We start from the raw sequence: 19,216 nt of genomic DNA on the forward strand, positions 1-19,216 counted from the left end.
CTTGTTTCAAGGAATTTTGTTTTTGCCTTTAGTTATGAATTTAGTCATGGAAACGTATGTATGCAGTTCACATAAATGTTTGAAACATCTAATGCATCTAATCCTTTGTTGTTTTCTCTGGTTGATTTTTATCTGGTTTGTCAGCCTCATGGTGGCTTGCTCTACTGACATTTATGAATGAGCTGTAGAATTTTTTATAGCTCTCTAATACATGAAAGACAGATAGACAGGCAGATACAAATGCAACTGAAAATGCAGATAGTGATAGACAGATTGGATGTGTCATCAACGCACACTGAACACAAAGATCACACCTAATATACAGACATGTAATTCCAAATTACACCATTCACATATTGACAAAAATAGAAGTACAAAACATAATGCAACATTTCTTAAATAATCATGGTAGAAAACACGAAACAGGTAGCTTGCATCTAAATATCCACCAAGGTGAAAAACACAGGGGACAGTAGGGGTAAATAAGTAAAAAAACAACAACAGGTAGTTTAGACAGTGATGTGTGGATAATTGTGTACGCAGAATTTATCTCTTTGTGCAAATGGTGAGAATAGAAGTAATTATTTTATGACTCAACTAATGTATGTGCAGATGCTCTCATATTATCATTACTAATCATTACAGATTCCTTGCACGCTGAACACAACCTTTTTCAGCTCCCCTCTGGCAGGTGCTACAGAACCCTCTAATCCCAAACAACCAGACACAGGATCAGATTCCTTCCTCATGTCATCACCCTCACAAACACTATATTGTACAAATACTCATATATCACAATGTCATTAAATTACTGATGTTACTACCACCACACACTCTTGCACTACCGCAAATGGTCTTGTATATAACCTGAATAGTGCTTGTGTATTATGTACTATATGTGTATTGCATGTACTGCTTGAGAGTCACAGGGGCCAGAACCAAATTGCTTGTGTGTGTTAGCATAGGGGACCAACAAATCTGATTCTTGTTCAGAATTTAATTTAACACTCTGCAGTTTTCCCTCGCAGATTTCAAATCTGATATATTGAAGTACATGCAGTTGTTAAAACCCTGCATTCTGGACTACTACTGTTTTAGCAGTAGTCTAATTAGTACCACCTACTGATGACAGTATATATACATTTTTTACTTTGTTATAGTAAGCTAGCACTGTTAAGTCAAAGAAAGATGCCAACAAGAATATCTTTACATTTTAATTCCATGGTTGTGTGTGTTCTTGTAATAATATGCAACAGCAAGCATGCAGGTGATTACCTTTAAAGTTCTATATAAACTTACATGGAGACAGCCCAGGGACTCTGAACCATCTATAATTTTGCTCAAAACATGTTTGAAAAGACACAGTAAAGATTACACTCACCTCAGAGGTACATTGAGGTTGCCAAGGATTTATCATTTAGTTGTTTATTATAAGATATATTAGCCACTAGCTATTGTGAATTATTAATAACACTAAAACTAATGTGAGAGGCATGAAGGGGAGGAATGAAAGTCTGTACCCCTGAGTGGTTGCTTGGAGTGATTTACATATGCACCAATTGTATAAAAATAGACTTTTTACCACTTTGCAGTTTCATCTTAAAAGTGCTTCAGCTGTTGTTAATGGTGTATACTTGTAAACAACTGCTGGTTGAATGCAAAGCCACCACATAGGCTTTACTGGAGCAACAGCTCTGTGGAACAGCAGGTATTTGTAACAAGTGTAGAAGTTGTAGAATAACCACTTGTATTTTTCATGGTCTGCCCAGAAGGCCTATGTGTATTAATGGGCTAGTCAACTCACTCTTTCTTGTGTGTTTCAGATAAGAAAAAGAATTCCATAGACACAAGCACACTATAAGTCAATAAATTAATATTAATATTTAGTATCTATACAATCACAAAGATGTATACAGTATAAAGAAAATATTCTTTGGTTATTTCCATGGGCTAACATGGAAATAATTGAGCCATTTATTATTTATCTGCATTCTACAAAATAAAAACAATAATATAAAGAATTATTGCAAGTTTTATTTTTAAATGCCCACATAAAGTAAAGTAGGTGAAGTAAGATAAGTCTAAATAAAGCATTTTATCATTTTAATGTAACTTTAATGTTGTACAAAATCACAAACCTAAATAACTGATTACAAAAAGGGGAAATGGTTGATATATGTTTTGTTGTTGCAAGGGCTGAATTAATGTGCTGGAAATGGAGTTCTACACAGTGTGATATAATGCACTAGTAAAAAGACACACTAGCTATATAAGCAAATAAAACAGTTCAACAAATAGAGAGCGCTTAGACTAACGAGGGCAACAGTTGCTGTTGCTGAGTGCATGGATAAACTAATTGACTGAGGTCCTCTTCATTTCAAATTTCTTGCATTTGCACAAGATGACAGTACTATTCTAACAAAGAGAGCTGTTATTAATGATTACAAAGGTGAATGAAGTTGAAATGGTCCCTGTAAGATATGTAAGAATTAAGGATAAAGGATTAATGTTGATTGTTATATGGTTTATTCCATCATTCCCCATCATTAAAGAAAGGGTTTTGAAGGTATGGAGACCAGGTATAGTGCAGGAATAATTGGATCTTTTTAAATATCTTTCTGGTTCACCTAACCTTTTACAGACTATGGACATTTAGGATTTCATATTAGCTAAATAGACAGAATAACAGCCTAAATAAACAGAAATAGAACCTAAATATTGCTGTATTATCACTGTGTTAACTTCAAAAAAAAAGAACAAAAAAATAATTTTTAAAAATGTGGTTGTTGTTTTTAAGGAGCAGGTTTCATTTCAAGTGTTACTGCCTTAACCTTGATATTACCCAGTGACATCCGTGTACAAAAGACAAAACATTCACTCTGTGTTCTTAGTTGTTTGTTTAAGGAGTTGGCAATGACAGCAAAACTGATGTTTGCACTGTGCCAAGATTTAAAACTGTCACTTTGACATTTCCAGATCAGACACACCTTACACTGGTTACACTATTCTCCTGAAAGCTTCTTAAAGCTCTCACTTATTTATGCCACTGAAGTTCTAGTGAATCATGGCAGCATACATTCTACACAAATTTAACTTTTGTTGCAGATTATATATCTTAGGTCTTGCAGAAAGTGCAGCATAAATAATTTTGACCAAAAAAGTACAAAATAAAGTAAAAATTTAAAAAAAGAAATGTTAGTAATGCTGATAATGTTTGTGATGACATATGCGGCAGAATTAATCTTAGTTTAAGAGTACATAAATAACAGTCTCTCTGTAACAAGCATTACACATTGTTCAGTTAAAATGGCATATAACAGCTATCATGATCATGTGGAGATAATGCTGTTTAATGTTGAAAGCATTCCCACCAAAAATCATTTATATATCAGTTTAATAATCAATTTGATGTCAGGCATACATTACAGTTTATATTATATGTTTTATAATTGCCTAAGCACGATTATAAGCAACAAATGTTTTATAATTTGCTTAAGCAAAAATCAACATTTTTAAAACAGCCCACCCAAAGCACAAGATACTTTCTTATTAAGCTAGACCCTTTTATGTGTGGAGAAATATTACACTGAGTATTATTGTATGCTGTTTGCAAACTAGAGCATTGACAAATTTGATGTGAATTCTCTTGAAAAACAGATCTAGACCTTGATCTCTGAATTGAGTTTTGCATGAAAATATTGTTAGTTCATAAAACTTTTTTGACTGCACTGTTCTCGAAAGATGCTAAAAATAAAGCTTTCAGCTGGACACTACTCTCTGCCCAAATGCTCCAAATAGTTATGCCAGAATCTATTTACATTTCATTGTAAAATATGTAATGGTCCGTTTTTAAAGGTCATTCACTGCATAGGAGACACTTTAGCAGAGAGAAGCACAGGGACAGTGTGTAAAAGGATGTGTGACTTTCAATGCCAGACTCTACATGTTGGAGGCATGACCTACCACAGACCAATGGAATTCTAGGGTCTAGTGATGTTGCACAATATAATGTGATAGATTCCATGACACAGTGCAACACTATTGCCTGTTTGGAGGGTGTGGGTGTTTGTTTATTCCATCTTGCTGGAAGAGGTGATGAAAATCTAAGTGGCCTTTATCTTTACAAAGACGAATTATAGTAAAGTGACTAATGTAACATTAGCTCTAGAAACAGCACTATAAAAGCTCCTTTGTCCTTTAAGGGAGAAATCAGAAGTTCAGTGAGAATGGTAGACATTTACACTGAAATTTAAAAAGAAAAAGAGTTAAGGTCAATTTCGTATCAAACCTTTCATGCTTGTTTAGTGTTCTACCTTTACAAAAGCATTAAATGTATTGTGAATGAATGAAGAAGGTTGTGTATCCCATGATTTAACATTTAGTGCTAAATCTGTCTTTTCACAAGTCACTGCTGGACACTGGGTGGGGACATCAATACTTGTACTGTTTCGTGTGGGTGTGAGTGTGTATGTACGTAAAAGTTAGCCAACCAAACAAAAATATGGCTTTCATGACTGATGGCAGATAATCATATTTCTGCTATAAGGTCATACACTGCATTCCATGTAGTCAACCTGAATGCCTACACTTAAGTATAAAAGAGCCACGAGTCTTCCTGTCTTCACTCTCTGTTTGCAGCAAAGCCTTCTGTGAAACAACAACATGGCAAGTACCTACTCCAACAATAGCTATGTGTCCTCTGAGAAGTCTTCACGCATTTCCACCAGCAGAGGAGTGTGGTGAGCATGGGGATGTCCAGCAGCATGTACAGTGGAGCAGGGAACTCTAGAGTTCGCATCGCCACTACCTCAGGTTGGGACTCTGGTACTAAAAACCTGAACATGGCCAGTGGGATGGATTCAACTGTCATTGTTAATGAGAAGTTCACCATGCAGAACCTTAATGAGCGTCTGGCTGCCTACCTGGAGAAGGTGCGCTTGCTGGAGAAGGTCAACGCTGAGCTGGAACTGAACATCCGCAAGTTCCTTGATGGCAAGGCCTCCCCTAAGTCTCGGGACTACTCTGCTTACTACGCTACCATCATTGACCTCCAGGGCAAGGTAAATAAGGTCTCTCTAGAGTCCTTTAAATGGCATTCTAAGATCTTTATTTTTAATAGCAAAATGTTAGGATATGGACCTTTTAAAGGTCCTGGAATTATGTGTAAAAAAAAAAATCAAATTTAAAAACTAGCTAAGTTTTATAGTGTTACTTTTTATACATTTAGATTCAGACAGCTATCCATTCAAAAGGAGGTGTGTATCTATCCACTGAAAATGCAAAGCTAGCTATGGATGACTTCAGATTAAAGTGAGTTTAACCTTTCTTCAAATAATTCTGCGCAGGGAAGAAAATAGATAAAATAACAATAATTTTGACACATAAGAAAAAGTTTCTCATTCTTGCCATGGAGATAATATGTTGCAAATTTGTCTTAACAAGGTATGAGACTGAGCTGGTCACACATCAGTCTGTGGAGAATGATATCGCTGGGTTAAAGAGGCTGCTAGATGATCTCCACTTGGCCAAAACAGACCATTCGTTGCAGATCGACACCCTGAATGAAGAGATGGCCTTCCTCAAGAAGAATCATGAGGAGGTACAGCAGTTTTCTTGAAGGAATGCAGCACTTGCTCTGATTGCTAGATACAATATTTGAAGATGACGTATTTGTAAACCAGATTAAACAGAATGACAGAGATGAAACTAACATGCCTTTGACATTTGTCTTGAAAAAAAAACTGTATAGCAGATCTTGTAAACATCTTTGTAAACATAATTAGATAAATCAGTGTTTGTTACTAATGGTTAAAGCAGATTTATGTAAGTAGTAAGTAATCAAATGTGTTTGTTTTTTCTAAGGACATGTTAGCCATGCGTGAACGGATGAGTGGTCAGGTTCATGTGGAGGTGGATGCTGTGCCTCAGGCTGACCTCAACAAATGCTTGGAAGAAATCCGCAAGCATTACGAGACTGTTACAGCTAAGACCAAGAGAAAGCTTGAGTGTTGGTTTAAGACAAAGGTGGGTTTCACATTGTTAATCCAATTCTTTTCAGGAAATCAGCAAGACCTTTTGTTACTTCTAAAAGGTATTCATGGCAATTAAATTCAGTTCAATTCTTGCTGATATTATCATACACACTTTTTTTTTTTTCAGACAGAGAGCCTGAAACAAGAAGTTGTCACTAGCACTGAGTCCCTGCAGACCTCTCACACTACTGTCAGATCCAAGCTGCTGTCCCTACAAGCTGAACTTCAGACTGCCCAGAGTCTGGTGGGTAAATCAATCATGACGACTGAACAATTATTCTAGGCCAGATTTGATTCAAGGGATGTTTTGACATCAAACTAAATCATGGCTGATGGCAAGAGGGACAAACTTTGCCTGTTTCTAGAAATAAAATGAAAATATCAATACCCATCATCTTGTTTTATGATATGCTGATATCTCCATGTTCCCACCATAGAAAGTATCCCTGGAGGAAACCTTGGCTGAAAACCAGGCGAGTTATGCCAAGAGAATGGCAGGCTTTCAAATGAAGGTAAGCTGGTTCAGAAACTGCACAGCGAAGGCTGCACTGCTATTAACATGACTTCAGGAACAATGGCTTTTTCTTTTACAAATTTGGAATATCATCCTTTGATTGTCTGCAGGTTAGTAGCCAACAGGATGAGATGATGCACCTACGAGCTGATCTGGAGCGCAAGAATACAACATTCTGCTAGACATCAAGACAAGACTGGAGTTGGAGATTGCTGAGTACAGGAGACTGCTCGATAGCGAAACTAGCAAGTGCGTTTCAAAGCTAACATTAAAGCTAGAGTCATAGTAACATATTCAAAAACATTTTATGCATGTCTTTGTTCTAATTTCTCCATAGCATCAAAACAACCTCCAGCTCCAGTTCCACATCAAGGACAAAAGTCATCACCATGGTGGAAGAGGTTATGGATGGGAAAGTGATTTGTTCATCCACCTCTTCAACTTATTCTACTAAATGAGACACAGATTAGCTCTTGCACCTTACTCTGGCTGAAAGCAAAAAAGGTTGACAAATAAAGCAGTTTTCAAATTCAGGGTTTTACTGGATGCCTTTAATACATTAAAGTGTTCAAAGAATGTCAGTGAAAGGTGAACGTGTCATGGTATGTACAATAGCAACAATAGAAAAGAAAAGCACACACCCATTTTAAGTTCTTATTTAGCACAGGCAAATAGCTAGAAAAGAAATAAATACTTTTAAAAGCACACAAAACATTTGCAACAGGGTTTAAATATTAGCCAGCTTCCTGATATAAACATAACCCAGCTCAACAAGTCAAGCTAAATCAGAGCTACATTTTCCATTTGAAAATACCAAGACAAACCTTTCCTGTTTACATTAATGATCTGCGTATTGCCAAATGGACTATTATAAATTATTGTTAGTATTCACTTCATCAGCCTGCCAACTCAAATGAAGAAAATGAGGTTAGTATTTTCAATTAAATGCATGAATATTTGCCACAAACGAAGTTTGTATTAACACAGATAAATATCACAAAATGAAGTTTATGAGGTCATAATATTATATAACAATATAGTGCAAAAAAGACAGAGTCTGGGGGAGGGGGTGGTAAAACATATGCTTAATTTTTAAAATAATTTTAATAATCAAGTATAAATTACTTAAGCACAGTATTAGTTAGAGTTGCTCCATTACATCCTGATCAATAACAGTCATCGCATGCCATCCAAGAACCAGGAGCAACAGCCTGTGAACTGCTGTGGAAACTAACCTAATTAAGCATGTTTAAGGTTGTGTAGTTTTTATGATTTGTTACCAGTTGATTTGCAGCTTTTCACATTATTAGCCATGACCATAACCCTTCAAGTTCAGACTTCCATTGACATCCTTGCAAAACATACCATAGATAAACATTCCTTTGGGCAGCTACTGTTAAAAATCATTAAATTATTTATTATTTTAATATATGCAGAAGTGGTAAATGCTAATGACTAAAACAATTTGAGCAGTAGTGTTAACAATCAATGAGTTTTTGGCACAACAATTTACAAACATAAAATGGAAAAGAATAAGATTAAGTGGCTGTAATGTTTTAGCAGGGACGAGGTGAGAGGCAGAACACAAATACAGTAGGCTATTTAGTGAGCGAGGGTAACAAAAACACAGGAGGCTAATAAACAGACAAGGGGAAAATAATGAGGAAAAATAACACATGAACTAAGTATACAAATAAAAAAAGGGCGATAATGACACTGACCCCACACATGACCAATTTTACCAAAATAACTGACAACATGTGAAACCAAACACAGGGCTTAAATAACCAAGACAATTAAGCACTAACCAGACACAGGTGAACTTATGAACCGGGAAAACCAAAACAAGGACTGGAATTAAGGAACAGACGAGGGGTGGAGAAAACGAAACCAAGGAACAGAGTAAGTAAAGGAAAACAGTCACGAGAGAGAAAGCAGGGAAACAGGGACGCCAGGAGGGTGGCCAATTGTGACAGTGGCATGCACATCTAATAATTTATCTAACATGACCATATGTTTCAAAGCATGTTACAATGTATCAAACCTACACCACTACCACAAATCTTAAATATATACAGTTAAAGTTATCCGTATTACCCTATAATGAACGTTATAGCCTTGTAAGATATTGAATAGAAGAGTTATAATCCAGTACTTGCAAATGGGGTGTTTAATATATGGATATTATGTATGCTTCATCCTCATAACTGTTTTTTGTTGATGTTGTTTTGTTTGTTTCTTTATTTGTTTTTGTTTTTTGGAGGGTGGGAGCCAATCTGAGAATGTGGAAGGTCGCAAGGATTGCAAAATATTGCATAAATCTATTTATGTCTTTCCTGGAGAGAGGGAATGCCCAACATAATGAGAGCGTGTTGGTAAATGATGTGAGATGTACCAAGGTTTATTAGTTATGCCCTCTTTTGTATACCTTCCAATTGCATTGATAAGGAATTGGTGAGATGTATGTTGCATAGGGACTGCAAACTCCAACACTGGTCTAATATAACCAGTATGAATGGCTAGTAGGTTAGTTTGCATAAATGACTGAATATTTTCAGAGCCCCAACCATTTTGGATTCTGTTTGTGAGACCCTGAAACATTGTGAGAGGTGAAGAAAAGGGTGACCCACTGGTGTAAACCAAATGGAGTGGAGAATGTGATTTTTATGTGATGCTAAGGCCAGTAACTCATTGTTAGAGCCAATGTGGAAAAAAACCCAGTGGTGCCTGGTTGAACAACTCATCAGTTCACAGCATTGAATAGTCATCAAATTTAAAAACTCCCTTAACTTTTCTGTTGTTGACACAGAACTTACCACTGTCATTGAGCATAGGAACTGGCACACTGGGGCAGCTCCAGTATGACTCCCGTATTAGTCCTATGTCGAGCAAGGTTGGTATTTCTTCCTGATCTACCATTGTCTTGTGATCAGGCAAGTGGTAAGGGCAACTGCACACAACCACTTCGGGATGAATGTGGTGGTTCTACAAGATCTGTGCAACCTGACAGGGGCAAAAACATATCCAATGGTTTGCATCTCTGCCTTCTGAGATGGCGAGAGATGGTTGTAGCAGGGAACTAGAGTAGGATTGTGATCTTTGGGCACATCTGGACCCATCTCATCTCTCCCAAAAACCATTATCTGAGCAACATGGACTGTTTCTCTCCAGACTTTAAGAAGGGTGACATGGTTGATTTGAAGTTAATCACCCAGTCTGTTCACCTTACCTTGTTGCTGACCTCCACCACTCACCACATGACCTCAAAGAGTCCATGACATTTGTGTGGTGGGTCATGGGTTAACTCCCCAGCAACACCCAACTAGTTAAGGGGGGTGTGGTTAGCTCGTTATCTGAGCAATTAACTAATTAGAGCCAGTCACAGGTGGAGTCTTCTTGCTGTGGCCAATCGGAAAAGGAGTTGATGATTTCTGGTGTCCGAGTTCACTGAAAATGATGAGTCCAGGCTAGGGGGCATGACGCTAAACATATGTGAACACAACAATTTTACTGTTTTACTCAATATTGTGTTTGCTCTGGTAAAATTGTAGGTTCTACTGCACTGGATATACATTGTCATTAACTGACTTTACAAACAGACTAAACAAAAAATTGCATTCCATGTAACAATTTATTAAGGACATTTCACTAAGTCCATAATGGTTGTGTAATGAAAGGAGTTTAACATTGTTAACCCATCTGATATTAAAATAACCTAAATAGACATGTGGTTATGTGACAATTATTTAAACTGACTTGATTTTTTGAGACTTAATGTCAGAATCGCTCATAAATGATATGTATCACACTTATTTAATGCTTGATGTGGAATAAATGAGATATCTTTGTCAGGCTACATAAAGCTATTAATTTCAGTAAGCAATGAACATGGACATACCATCAAGTGTAGGGACCTTTTATCCTCTGTGACTCTATCAGGCCATCCGTTCAGCACATGAATACACTGTCCTTGCTACAACAGCAGAGCACCAGCAAAACTTTGGCTGTGTACACTATTGCAAAGTCTCAGATCATCCAAGATGATGATCTACACTGAGATGACACTGAGTTATATACATAAAATACTCTGGTGCTTCTTGTATAAATGACTAGCATCACCTAGTGGCAGCTTATCAAAATTAATCAAACAAATATGGAACCCAAAATAATAAAGTCTCTTAAAAGCCGGCAAGAAAATATGTGTTTTATGTACGTACCACTCCAGCATTTGAGACAAGTGGATACTGGTTACTACTGAACCAGTACAGCTTGCATAAAACTTAAACAGGAGGTAAGTAATGCATTGCAGTGTATGTGTTAATAAAGTTTGCAAAGATCTTGAAAGACCTAACAGAGATGTTGGAAGTCTTTTGATTGTTTTAACTTTAACACCATGCAGATATATTTTTGTCATAGAATACTGCACCTTACCAGGACATGGTTGTGCATTTATACACCAATGTATATATCAAATGTTGCCTACTGGAGCCATTAGTTGCATTTCTGAGGTGACAAAACAGACAGATTTTGTTCACCACTGTTCATAAGTAATTGTGAGATATTCCTGAAATTATAAGATGCAAATACTATGTACTTTAGTGTTCAAAAAAGTTAAACTATACTCAAAATTTGATATAATGATTTAGTGGTGGAAGCGATGTTCAATTGCAGATTCATTGTCTTGAAGTGAACCCACATTTATGTGGTCTTTGTTTTGATTCAGACCCTGATAAGGTTTCAGTCTCATCTCAGTCTGACCCTTCTGTTGGTCTTGAATCCAACAATACCCCAACACTATTCACATCTTACACAAAATCTTTGTGTGGCCTTTAACTCATATTATTGCATTAGAGTTCCTTGGATTACAAACTTAAGTGAAGTAAACAGGTTTCTTTAGGGTCATTTTATATGATAAGCTTGCATCCCCAATGCCACAAATAACACCATGAAACAACACCGATCTAAAATCAGCCTTACTTCACAGAAAATCATTTGATTTAGTGTAATTTATGTATAGTAGCTGATCTGCATGCAGCCTTAGACACGTGCTTTGTTAAAGCAATGCAGAGCACTGTGCAGTCACTGCTCAAGAATGGTTTAGTCAATGTGTTTGTAATTCCTTACCAGGACACTTTTCCATTATATGTAGGTTTGTTATTGGTTGGCCCACATTAAGGAACCAAACAAAACCAAAAATTGTGGAAATCTGTGTAAAGACAACAACCAAATGAAGGGAGAATGAAGCATTAGCTAGTGGGGTAAACCTACAGCAGCAGTTTCCACAGCAGACATTACACTGAAAGTGTCCCCTTTCAAGGCTCCATTCATAAGCATAATTTAGTGTGTGTCCCCAATAATTCTTGTTGTGTTATAAAGTGTTAGGTTGGGTGATGTGAGTGGTGTCCTACCTCAAAGTTGAAATGAAACCTACACCACTGGCTCAAGTTGTGGTTCTTGGCTGCATCTATGACAGGGGAAACCTCTGCAAACACAAAATCAGTGTTGTGCCATACTGGTGAAAATCCTGCAGTTGACATTGGGCATGACTAATACAAAATATTGTACTAATTGTGTGCTAATTGTTGTAGTGCAACTTATTTGAAATATATTACATTTCAACAGAGGCAATACAAACCATAAACAATTGGACAGTTTTAGGGGCAACCATATATAAAATTGGGTGTAAATTCTATGTGGTTCAACAATTACAGACTTAAACGCCCTCAAATAAAACTGGCATTCTACATGGTACCCATATGGATCTAATACGTAAGCATCGAGTGCATACATTTTTTATTTAATGCATCTAGAGCGATTGAGAATAACCTGATGTGTATAATTGTACTACTGACAATTATACACCATGAGCACCATGTGCACAATAAATAAATAAATAGATAGATAAATAAATAAATAAATAAATAGATAAATAGAAAAGAAACAGTTGTGATAATTTTCTGATATGCTTGCAAATTAATATCTCTGGTTCCTCTTTAAATTCAGTACTTGACTGCAGGAGGTCTTATACCATTGGTGTCCAGAGATAATTTGGGAGAGCCAACAATATATTTTAAAATGCCTAAGAAAAACCAAAACACAACACAAAAAATTAAAATGCAACCTGCTTTCTTCTTATATAACTTTATCTTCCAACATAATGATAAAGTTATAAACTATGGCCAACAGTGCATTTCAGTAGATTGCACAAATTATCTGACAAATTATACTTTGTTGGTACAATATCTTCCTTTTAGAATTAAACAAATGTCTGCATGTCTTAAGGAAATCTGTAAAAAAAAATAACAATAAAAATATATATATATTTTAGAAATCTGTCATTTTATATGAAATTATCTAAGACTAGCTAAATTATAAATTAATATTAGGGGAATGCAAACTTCAGACATATACTGCTTGAGCAATCTGCACCAAGGTATAGAACCAGGCAGACACAAAGGTATGTGAAGAATGCAGAATCTAAGCCACTCCCTGTGAAAATTAGACTAGAACTTGATGGTGATCAAACAGGGTGGCTGTTTTCAGACCTACCAACAAAGGTAGTGTTGTCCTACATGCTTCTGTCTAAGCCAGACTTACCTAGAGGTTCCTTAAACCTTCTCTCTCACAGGACATCAGTTTATTTTTCAGAGAAACTTGGAACAGAAATACTGAGGGACATAACAGAGAAAGTTACCCTTATGATCTTGAGCAAAAAAAATGAAATAACTGGGAAAAAAATAAACTGGCTTCAACAAAATGAACTCGTTGATCAGACTTGCTGTGGTCCAAGTGTGCCACTAGTATGTGCATCATGAACACACACATATGCACGCAGCTTTAAAACTGGAGTTAAGTGTGGATGCCGTAAACTTTTTTTTTTTTCAATTTCACATCTCAAAGTTAGCAGCATAGAGATTTAAGACTTTTTCATTTCTCAAATACATTTACATACATGAAGGAAATATAATGTATTGTACAGCAATAAATACTATAACTACACCTTGAAAATTCAGTTCAACTCAAACATGTATTACATTCAATATTAGTAAATGTATCCACTGGATAGTGGTTCATAATGGGATAGCTACTGTTGATGGAGCCCAAACCCTTAAATTAGATTCAAACACACTGTACTTTCATATGTAAAATAGCCTTGCCTAGTTTCAACTCTGTCAGGAAAGCCAGCCACTGTTCACCAGTTCCATTTCTCTGCTCATGTAAGTAACATTATGAATTAATGTCTGAAAAATGAAATGTGTAAAACCATTAGCAATAAATAATTTAATAATAATAATAAATGAATCTAAAAAAAATCAAAATTGCAAAAGAAAGGAACAGTGATGGTTTTTACATTAGTTTCTTTAATATGTCATTCCAGTACATGGTTTAGGAATTACATGTTATCAATAAATGTGTACACAGTGAGTATTTCTCTGGAGGAAATAAACTAGAATGGCACTCACTACAACACATATTTGACAAGATACAAAGATGAGAACCTCCGTAACTTCACTCAACCCAACATAAAGACACTTGCATAAGAGCAAATCAGTCACAAATGGACCCAAAAACATATTGCAAAAATGGCATAAGGTATGGAAAACATATGGAAACATATATATTTATATATACTGTAGATTTTGTTGAAAAAAAAAAAAAAAAGAGAATAATACTTTAAAAGGTTAAGAGGTGTTTAGCTACTATCATTACTGCGACTGCTGCCACTGCTCAGATCTGGCCGCTCTCGTTTGTGAATTTGCTCGTGTGCTTTGAGATGGCCCGACTGGCTGAAGCTTTTCCCACACTGCTGGCACGCGTATGGTCGCTCCCCTGTGTGGATCTGCTGGTGTGCTTTTAGATGTCCCAAGCGGCCAAAGCTCTTCCCACACTGAGTGCAGCCAAAGGGTCTCTCCCCAGAGTGAATCTTCTCATGCGTTTTGAGAACCCCTGAATTGCTGAAGCTCTTGCCACACTGAGAGCAGCTGAACGGCTTCTCGCCTGTGTGGATCTGCTGGTGGTTGCGGAAACTGGTTTCCTTAGTGAAGGTCTTGCCACAGTGCGAGCAGCAGAAGGGCCTCTCTCCAGTGTGGCTTAACTGATGGGCTTTAAGTTCTTTCGACTGGCAGAAGCTCTTTCCACATTCTACACAGGTGAACGGTTTCTCACCTGTGTGCAGCCTCTGGTGCGAACGCAGGTCATCCGCTTTGGTGAAGCCCTTGGGGCAGTGGGCGCAGGTGTACGGCTTCTGTCCCGTGTGGATAAGCTGGTGCCTCTTGAGGTTGCCTGCTTGCCCAAAGCTCTTGCCACACTGGGAGCAGGTATAAGGCCTCTCGCCGGTATGAATGCGCTGGTGTGTTTTCAGGTTTCCGAGAGTGCTGAAGTTCTTACCACACTGAGTACAGGAGAAGGCTTTCTCTCCCGTGAGGTTGCGAGGTTTACGTGGGGTCGTGCCATGGGACTTTGTGCTGGTATGGCTCTGTGCATTCAGACCTTTGGCCGTCTGAGCAGACTGCAGCTCAAACAAAGGGCCTGTGGAGAACTCTGAGTCCACTTTGCCCACGCTATCGATGACGGCTTCAGGACGGAGCTTATTAAGCTCTGTACGCAGCTCTGCCATATGGATGGACTCGAGGCCATTCATCTCTGACTTTAGATGACTGGACATGAGGTTGGTTTCGTACTCGTACTTGCTGGATCCCAGCTCCATGGCATAGTAACACTGCAGGTCGGCATGTTGCTCCGATTTGATGTACTCAAGGCTATCAGACACATGGGTAATATAGTCGAATACCAGGCTTGGATCATAATGTGACTTGTAGGAGTCCAGCTCCGTGCTGTGGAAGGAATGCATGTCACCATGGTGCTCAGACTTGATGTAGTCCAGGCCGCTGATCTCCATCTTGATCTGCTCGGAGCCCAGCTCGGCTGTGCTGAGCGGCTGGATTTCAGACAGGTCCACGGTGCGAATAGGGTCCAGCTCTGGCTCGCTCTTCACACAAGGCAGCATGGCCATGGGCTCAGCAATCTCTGAGGTGAGTGCGTTGAGTGGGGACGTGCCGCACTCCGATGACAGTATGGCGAGAGTGGGTGTCGTGCAATCGGGCTGCAGTGGGTCCAAAGGCGCCGAGCCACAGTCAGACGCCAGAGTGCTGAGTCCTAACGTGATGCATTCTGTCTCCAGCTCGGCCATGCTGAGGGCGCCCAGGTCCGCCCACTCAACAGTGCTTCCGTCGGAAGTGATAGCTTGTGTGCACAGTGCTTAATGTCAGCCTCCAGTGAGGAGCGCCAGTCTAGTGCTAAGGCTGCTGCTTCCCTGGGTTAAGAGTGCCACTCTTCCCTGTGGCCCCTGAATAAGGAAACAAACAAGTAAAACACAGATTACTTTAGCAAATCAGAACTTGGGATTTACACACAGTGAATCAAAATCAGAATCTATTCATTTACCAGCCATGTTACACATGAGCACATATCACATACCAAAAAGACTGATCAGACAAAATAAAATTATTTAAACACAAAAGTGCAAAATACATGAGGGAATAAACTAAATTAATATTTTTTTAAGTGTTTAATGAAATAGAATATAAATATGTAAATATAAGTGAATAGTCGAAGTTCTCAAGAAACAGTATGTCTATAGAAAATGACTATTAGCAGTCCTAATTTGTCAAGTTTGACAACCCACTAAAGCATTTAAGACGACCCCTTCACCAAGGCACACTTGCATTACAATACAGCACTGTTTGTAGAGTGTCAACACAAGTGGCAAAATAAACTGCTAAAGTAAACTCACACGAAGCTTGACATTACTCGCACTTACTCTGCAACATTTCCTACATGCTCACTGGTGGTCATTTCTTAGATTTACCCACTCAGCATCGTCAAAACTGTTCATGCAAAACACAAATTAATGAGACTAGCAATATCTTGTTCGTCGGATCAATTCTAAATTCTCAGTATGCATTTTATGTATCCATCGAATGTCAAAAACTAGTTTAACTATCCAACATTTAAACATTCAGTCTCTGTTGCAACCTACAGTTCGACAAAAACGCCACCTAACCACATCTATAAAGAAATCTCGCATCTCAGTCAAATGGAAACTGCCGCCAGATGTTCGCACATGAATCCATACCAGCACAGTCGACTTCGGGACAAGAACTCATTCATTAATATATTAGTTAAACATCTAATAATAAATAACAGAGGGCTCGGGGTGTGCGTGGGCGAATGACAACTACAACTACAACTTGACAGGCTCGTCAAGTGTCGCTTTAAATGTAATTAATAACGTTAACCCATTTACTTGTACTGCTACTGGAGTGCCTGTCATTAGCCAGCAATTTATCTTGAAATCTGAATCTCGATGTACGCGATGTCGAAATAAAAAGGAATCATATGTACACCTTGTTAAACAGCTAGTAGTCAAGGTAGCTTGCCAGTTCGCCACGCATCGGGCACTTTTTTTACTGGCTTCTTGAATCTGGCGGCGTTTTTTTTTCAGACAATAAATCTTTTCCGAGTAGCTTTCTAGCTAAAGTAGGAAACTACGGGCATTCCGATATTTTGCTACACTGCGATGAACCCAAATGTGCGTCGTACAGCCAGTGCATGCCCGCCCGTGGAGCGCGTTTGATAAATCCAGCGGTTGTGATGGAAAGCATACAAAGGGAGGGTGAAATGCCACAGCTAGCCTGCTAGCCAGTGGCCATCTTGTTTATCGCTAACGTTGCTCCATCAGCTAGCTCAGGAGCCACCTAGCACCGAGGGAAAGTTCAGCACTTCGTTGCCAGCTGCAACTTTTTTTGGCACAAAGATTTACTCGTGCCTGCTATTCTGCTGGGTACAGCGGTAAAGGAAAACACTACAACAAAATTAATTATTTCAATACATGCACTGGGCCATGCAAATTCCGTTGCCTAACAGAAAAAAATAAAAAATAAGAAACTAAGTAAATGCTTGAGACGGACACCTTCTTGCTGATTACCTGCCGTTCTCCCAATTCATTGCTTTTTATTGCCTTAGGCTCGCCGTTGCTGCGGATGCGCTTACAGTCAGCCGGACCCGCCACGTCCACCACGGCACCAGCGTCCAGCAGTCTCCGTGTCGCACACTCCTCTTCTTTCCCCTTCTCCCTCTCTCCTCTCCTCCCTCTCTCATTGACTAATTCCGCTTCGTTTTCACCGTTCTTGCTTTCCTCGGCGCTGCAGCCGTGCACTTCCGTCCTGAGACGGCAATGCGCGCGCAGCACACACGCGCCGGGCGTCACGGTCAACCCACTTCCGACAGAAAATGTAGGTTTTCTGTTCCAGATCCGGAGAGAGCATGTCTGCAGAATATGTGCTGCATTTGAAATGGATATATAAACGTTAACTCGCAGTATCTTACGAATAGGCACACCTTTAACAGAAAGATGCATGGATAATGTAATGCTCCAGCTGTAGTTTGGTACTCCCAGAAGTGATGACAGCTTTGCACATCAGCAGTATTCTCACGATGGAAGATGAACGACTAGAACCGGTAGCGCTTACTGTGCAGATGTAAGATCGTTTTTACTAAATAAGGGTCTAGGCTTTGCTTGATTGAAAATCAAAAATATTTCTGTATCAGCTTTCAGTAGGTTTTGGAGAATCGGCTATAAACGAAATAAGACTAAGGACGGCTGCTTTGTGAAAGGAAATTGCAAAACATAAACCTTAAACTGGATTCAGAAATTAGTTAAGCTTTTTTACAGATGGGCTCAGTTTCTGGCAGACTATTGTGAAAAATGCATCCACTGACATTTTTACACACGCGCACACAGAAAAAAATGCAGCGCTGGTAATAAACTAGTACATCAGGTAACTGGTGTTGTTTTCACAGTTCCTGGCTGGACTTTTGGTGGGTTTCTGTGCTGCATGGTCGGAGTGCACAACCCCACAGCAGAGGGTAATTCTGAATTGTGAATTACTGGGCATTCAGAATTCCTGGATGGATTTCATGCTGTCAAAAGGCTTGACAAACTGCACCACCCCAGGCTGGCCCTCGTGCTCACTGAATTTGGCTCACTCTGAGCACACAGGGAAGTGATGATAATCAGGTTATTCGTTCCTCCAGTACTGTGCTAATGTGAACTAGTAAGGGTACTCAGTTTAATGTCTGCATTCCTTAGACGAGTGGAGGTACAGAGTTTAGGCCTGATTTATAGTGTCAGTGTGAGGCCCAATGACACATTTGTAAAAGACACACACACACATACATTTAGTCTAGAATTAAAACATGCAGACAGCTATAATGATCAACAACCGATATCTAATATCACTTAATTTAAAGGGTTTTCTATAGATGTTATTTGATAAGGATAAGCAGTCTCTTTTGTCCATATCATGACAATAATAGAGTTCAGAATTGCAGAATTCTTCACAATTGCAGAAGCTTATGTGCCAAAATGTGTTTGTGCTTTTTCAATTAGACTAATAAATAAATGATCAATTATATGAGTGCTGTCCATATTTTTCACATAATGAGTACACTGGTTAGCAGTTACAGGGCTATAAAAAAAAATAGGCCGTTAGCCTGCATAGCCTTGCATGGCTTTGTGCCCACCCTTTCTGAACTGCTTCTTCCATATGTCCCATCCAGCAAACCAAGGTCATCTGATTCTGGCTGCTATCTCTCCATATGTTAAAGC

The 19,216-nt window shown here is 38.6% G+C and overlaps 1 protein-coding gene and 1 pseudogene across 3 annotated transcripts; one reads left to right on the forward strand and one right to left on the reverse strand.

Annotated features, from left to right (window-relative positions):
• The first annotated feature begins 4,662 nt into the window (after nucleotides 1-4,662).
• On the forward strand, nucleotides 4,663-7,017 carry LOC113581141 (annotated as a pseudogene).
• A 6,870-nt stretch (nucleotides 7,018-13,887) lies between these two features.
• si:dkeyp-113d7.1 (uncharacterized protein LOC407709 homolog) lies at nucleotides 13,888-18,098 on the reverse strand. 3 transcript variants are annotated; one of them, XM_027016094.2, is made up of 2 exons: nucleotides 17,534-18,098; nucleotides 13,888-15,892 (listed from the first exon to the last, which is right to left on the reverse strand). In XM_027016094.2, exon 2 carries the CDS (start codon nucleotides 15,734-15,736, stop codon nucleotides 14,240-14,242), a length of 1,497 nt encoding a protein of 498 aa, XP_026871895.2. In that variant the 5' UTR covers nucleotides 15,737-15,892; nucleotides 17,534-18,098; the 3' UTR covers nucleotides 13,888-14,239. The 3 variants fall into 3 exon arrangements, with proteins under 3 accessions (XP_026871895.2, XP_026871896.2, XP_026871898.2); XM_027016095.2 differs by having other exon boundaries at nucleotides 17,519-18,098; XM_027016097.2 differs by lacking the exon at nucleotides 17,534-18,098 and adding an exon at nucleotides 16,953-16,973.
• Between the last annotated feature and the right edge of the window lie 1,118 nt (nucleotides 18,099-19,216).

The sequence above is a fragment of the Electrophorus electricus genome, chromosome 8 (genome assembly GCF_013358815.1).
Source record: "Electrophorus electricus isolate fEleEle1 chromosome 8, fEleEle1.pri, whole genome shotgun sequence".
Taxonomy (NCBI): domain Eukaryota; kingdom Metazoa; phylum Chordata; class Actinopteri; order Gymnotiformes; family Gymnotidae; genus Electrophorus; species Electrophorus electricus.

Bases quoted from the DNA above. Each gene is read 5' to 3' on its own strand.
- si:dkeyp-113d7.1 (XM_027016094.2), bottom strand. From the start codon at position 15,736: ATGGCCGAGCTGGAGACAGAATGCATCACGTTAGGACTCAGCACTCTG.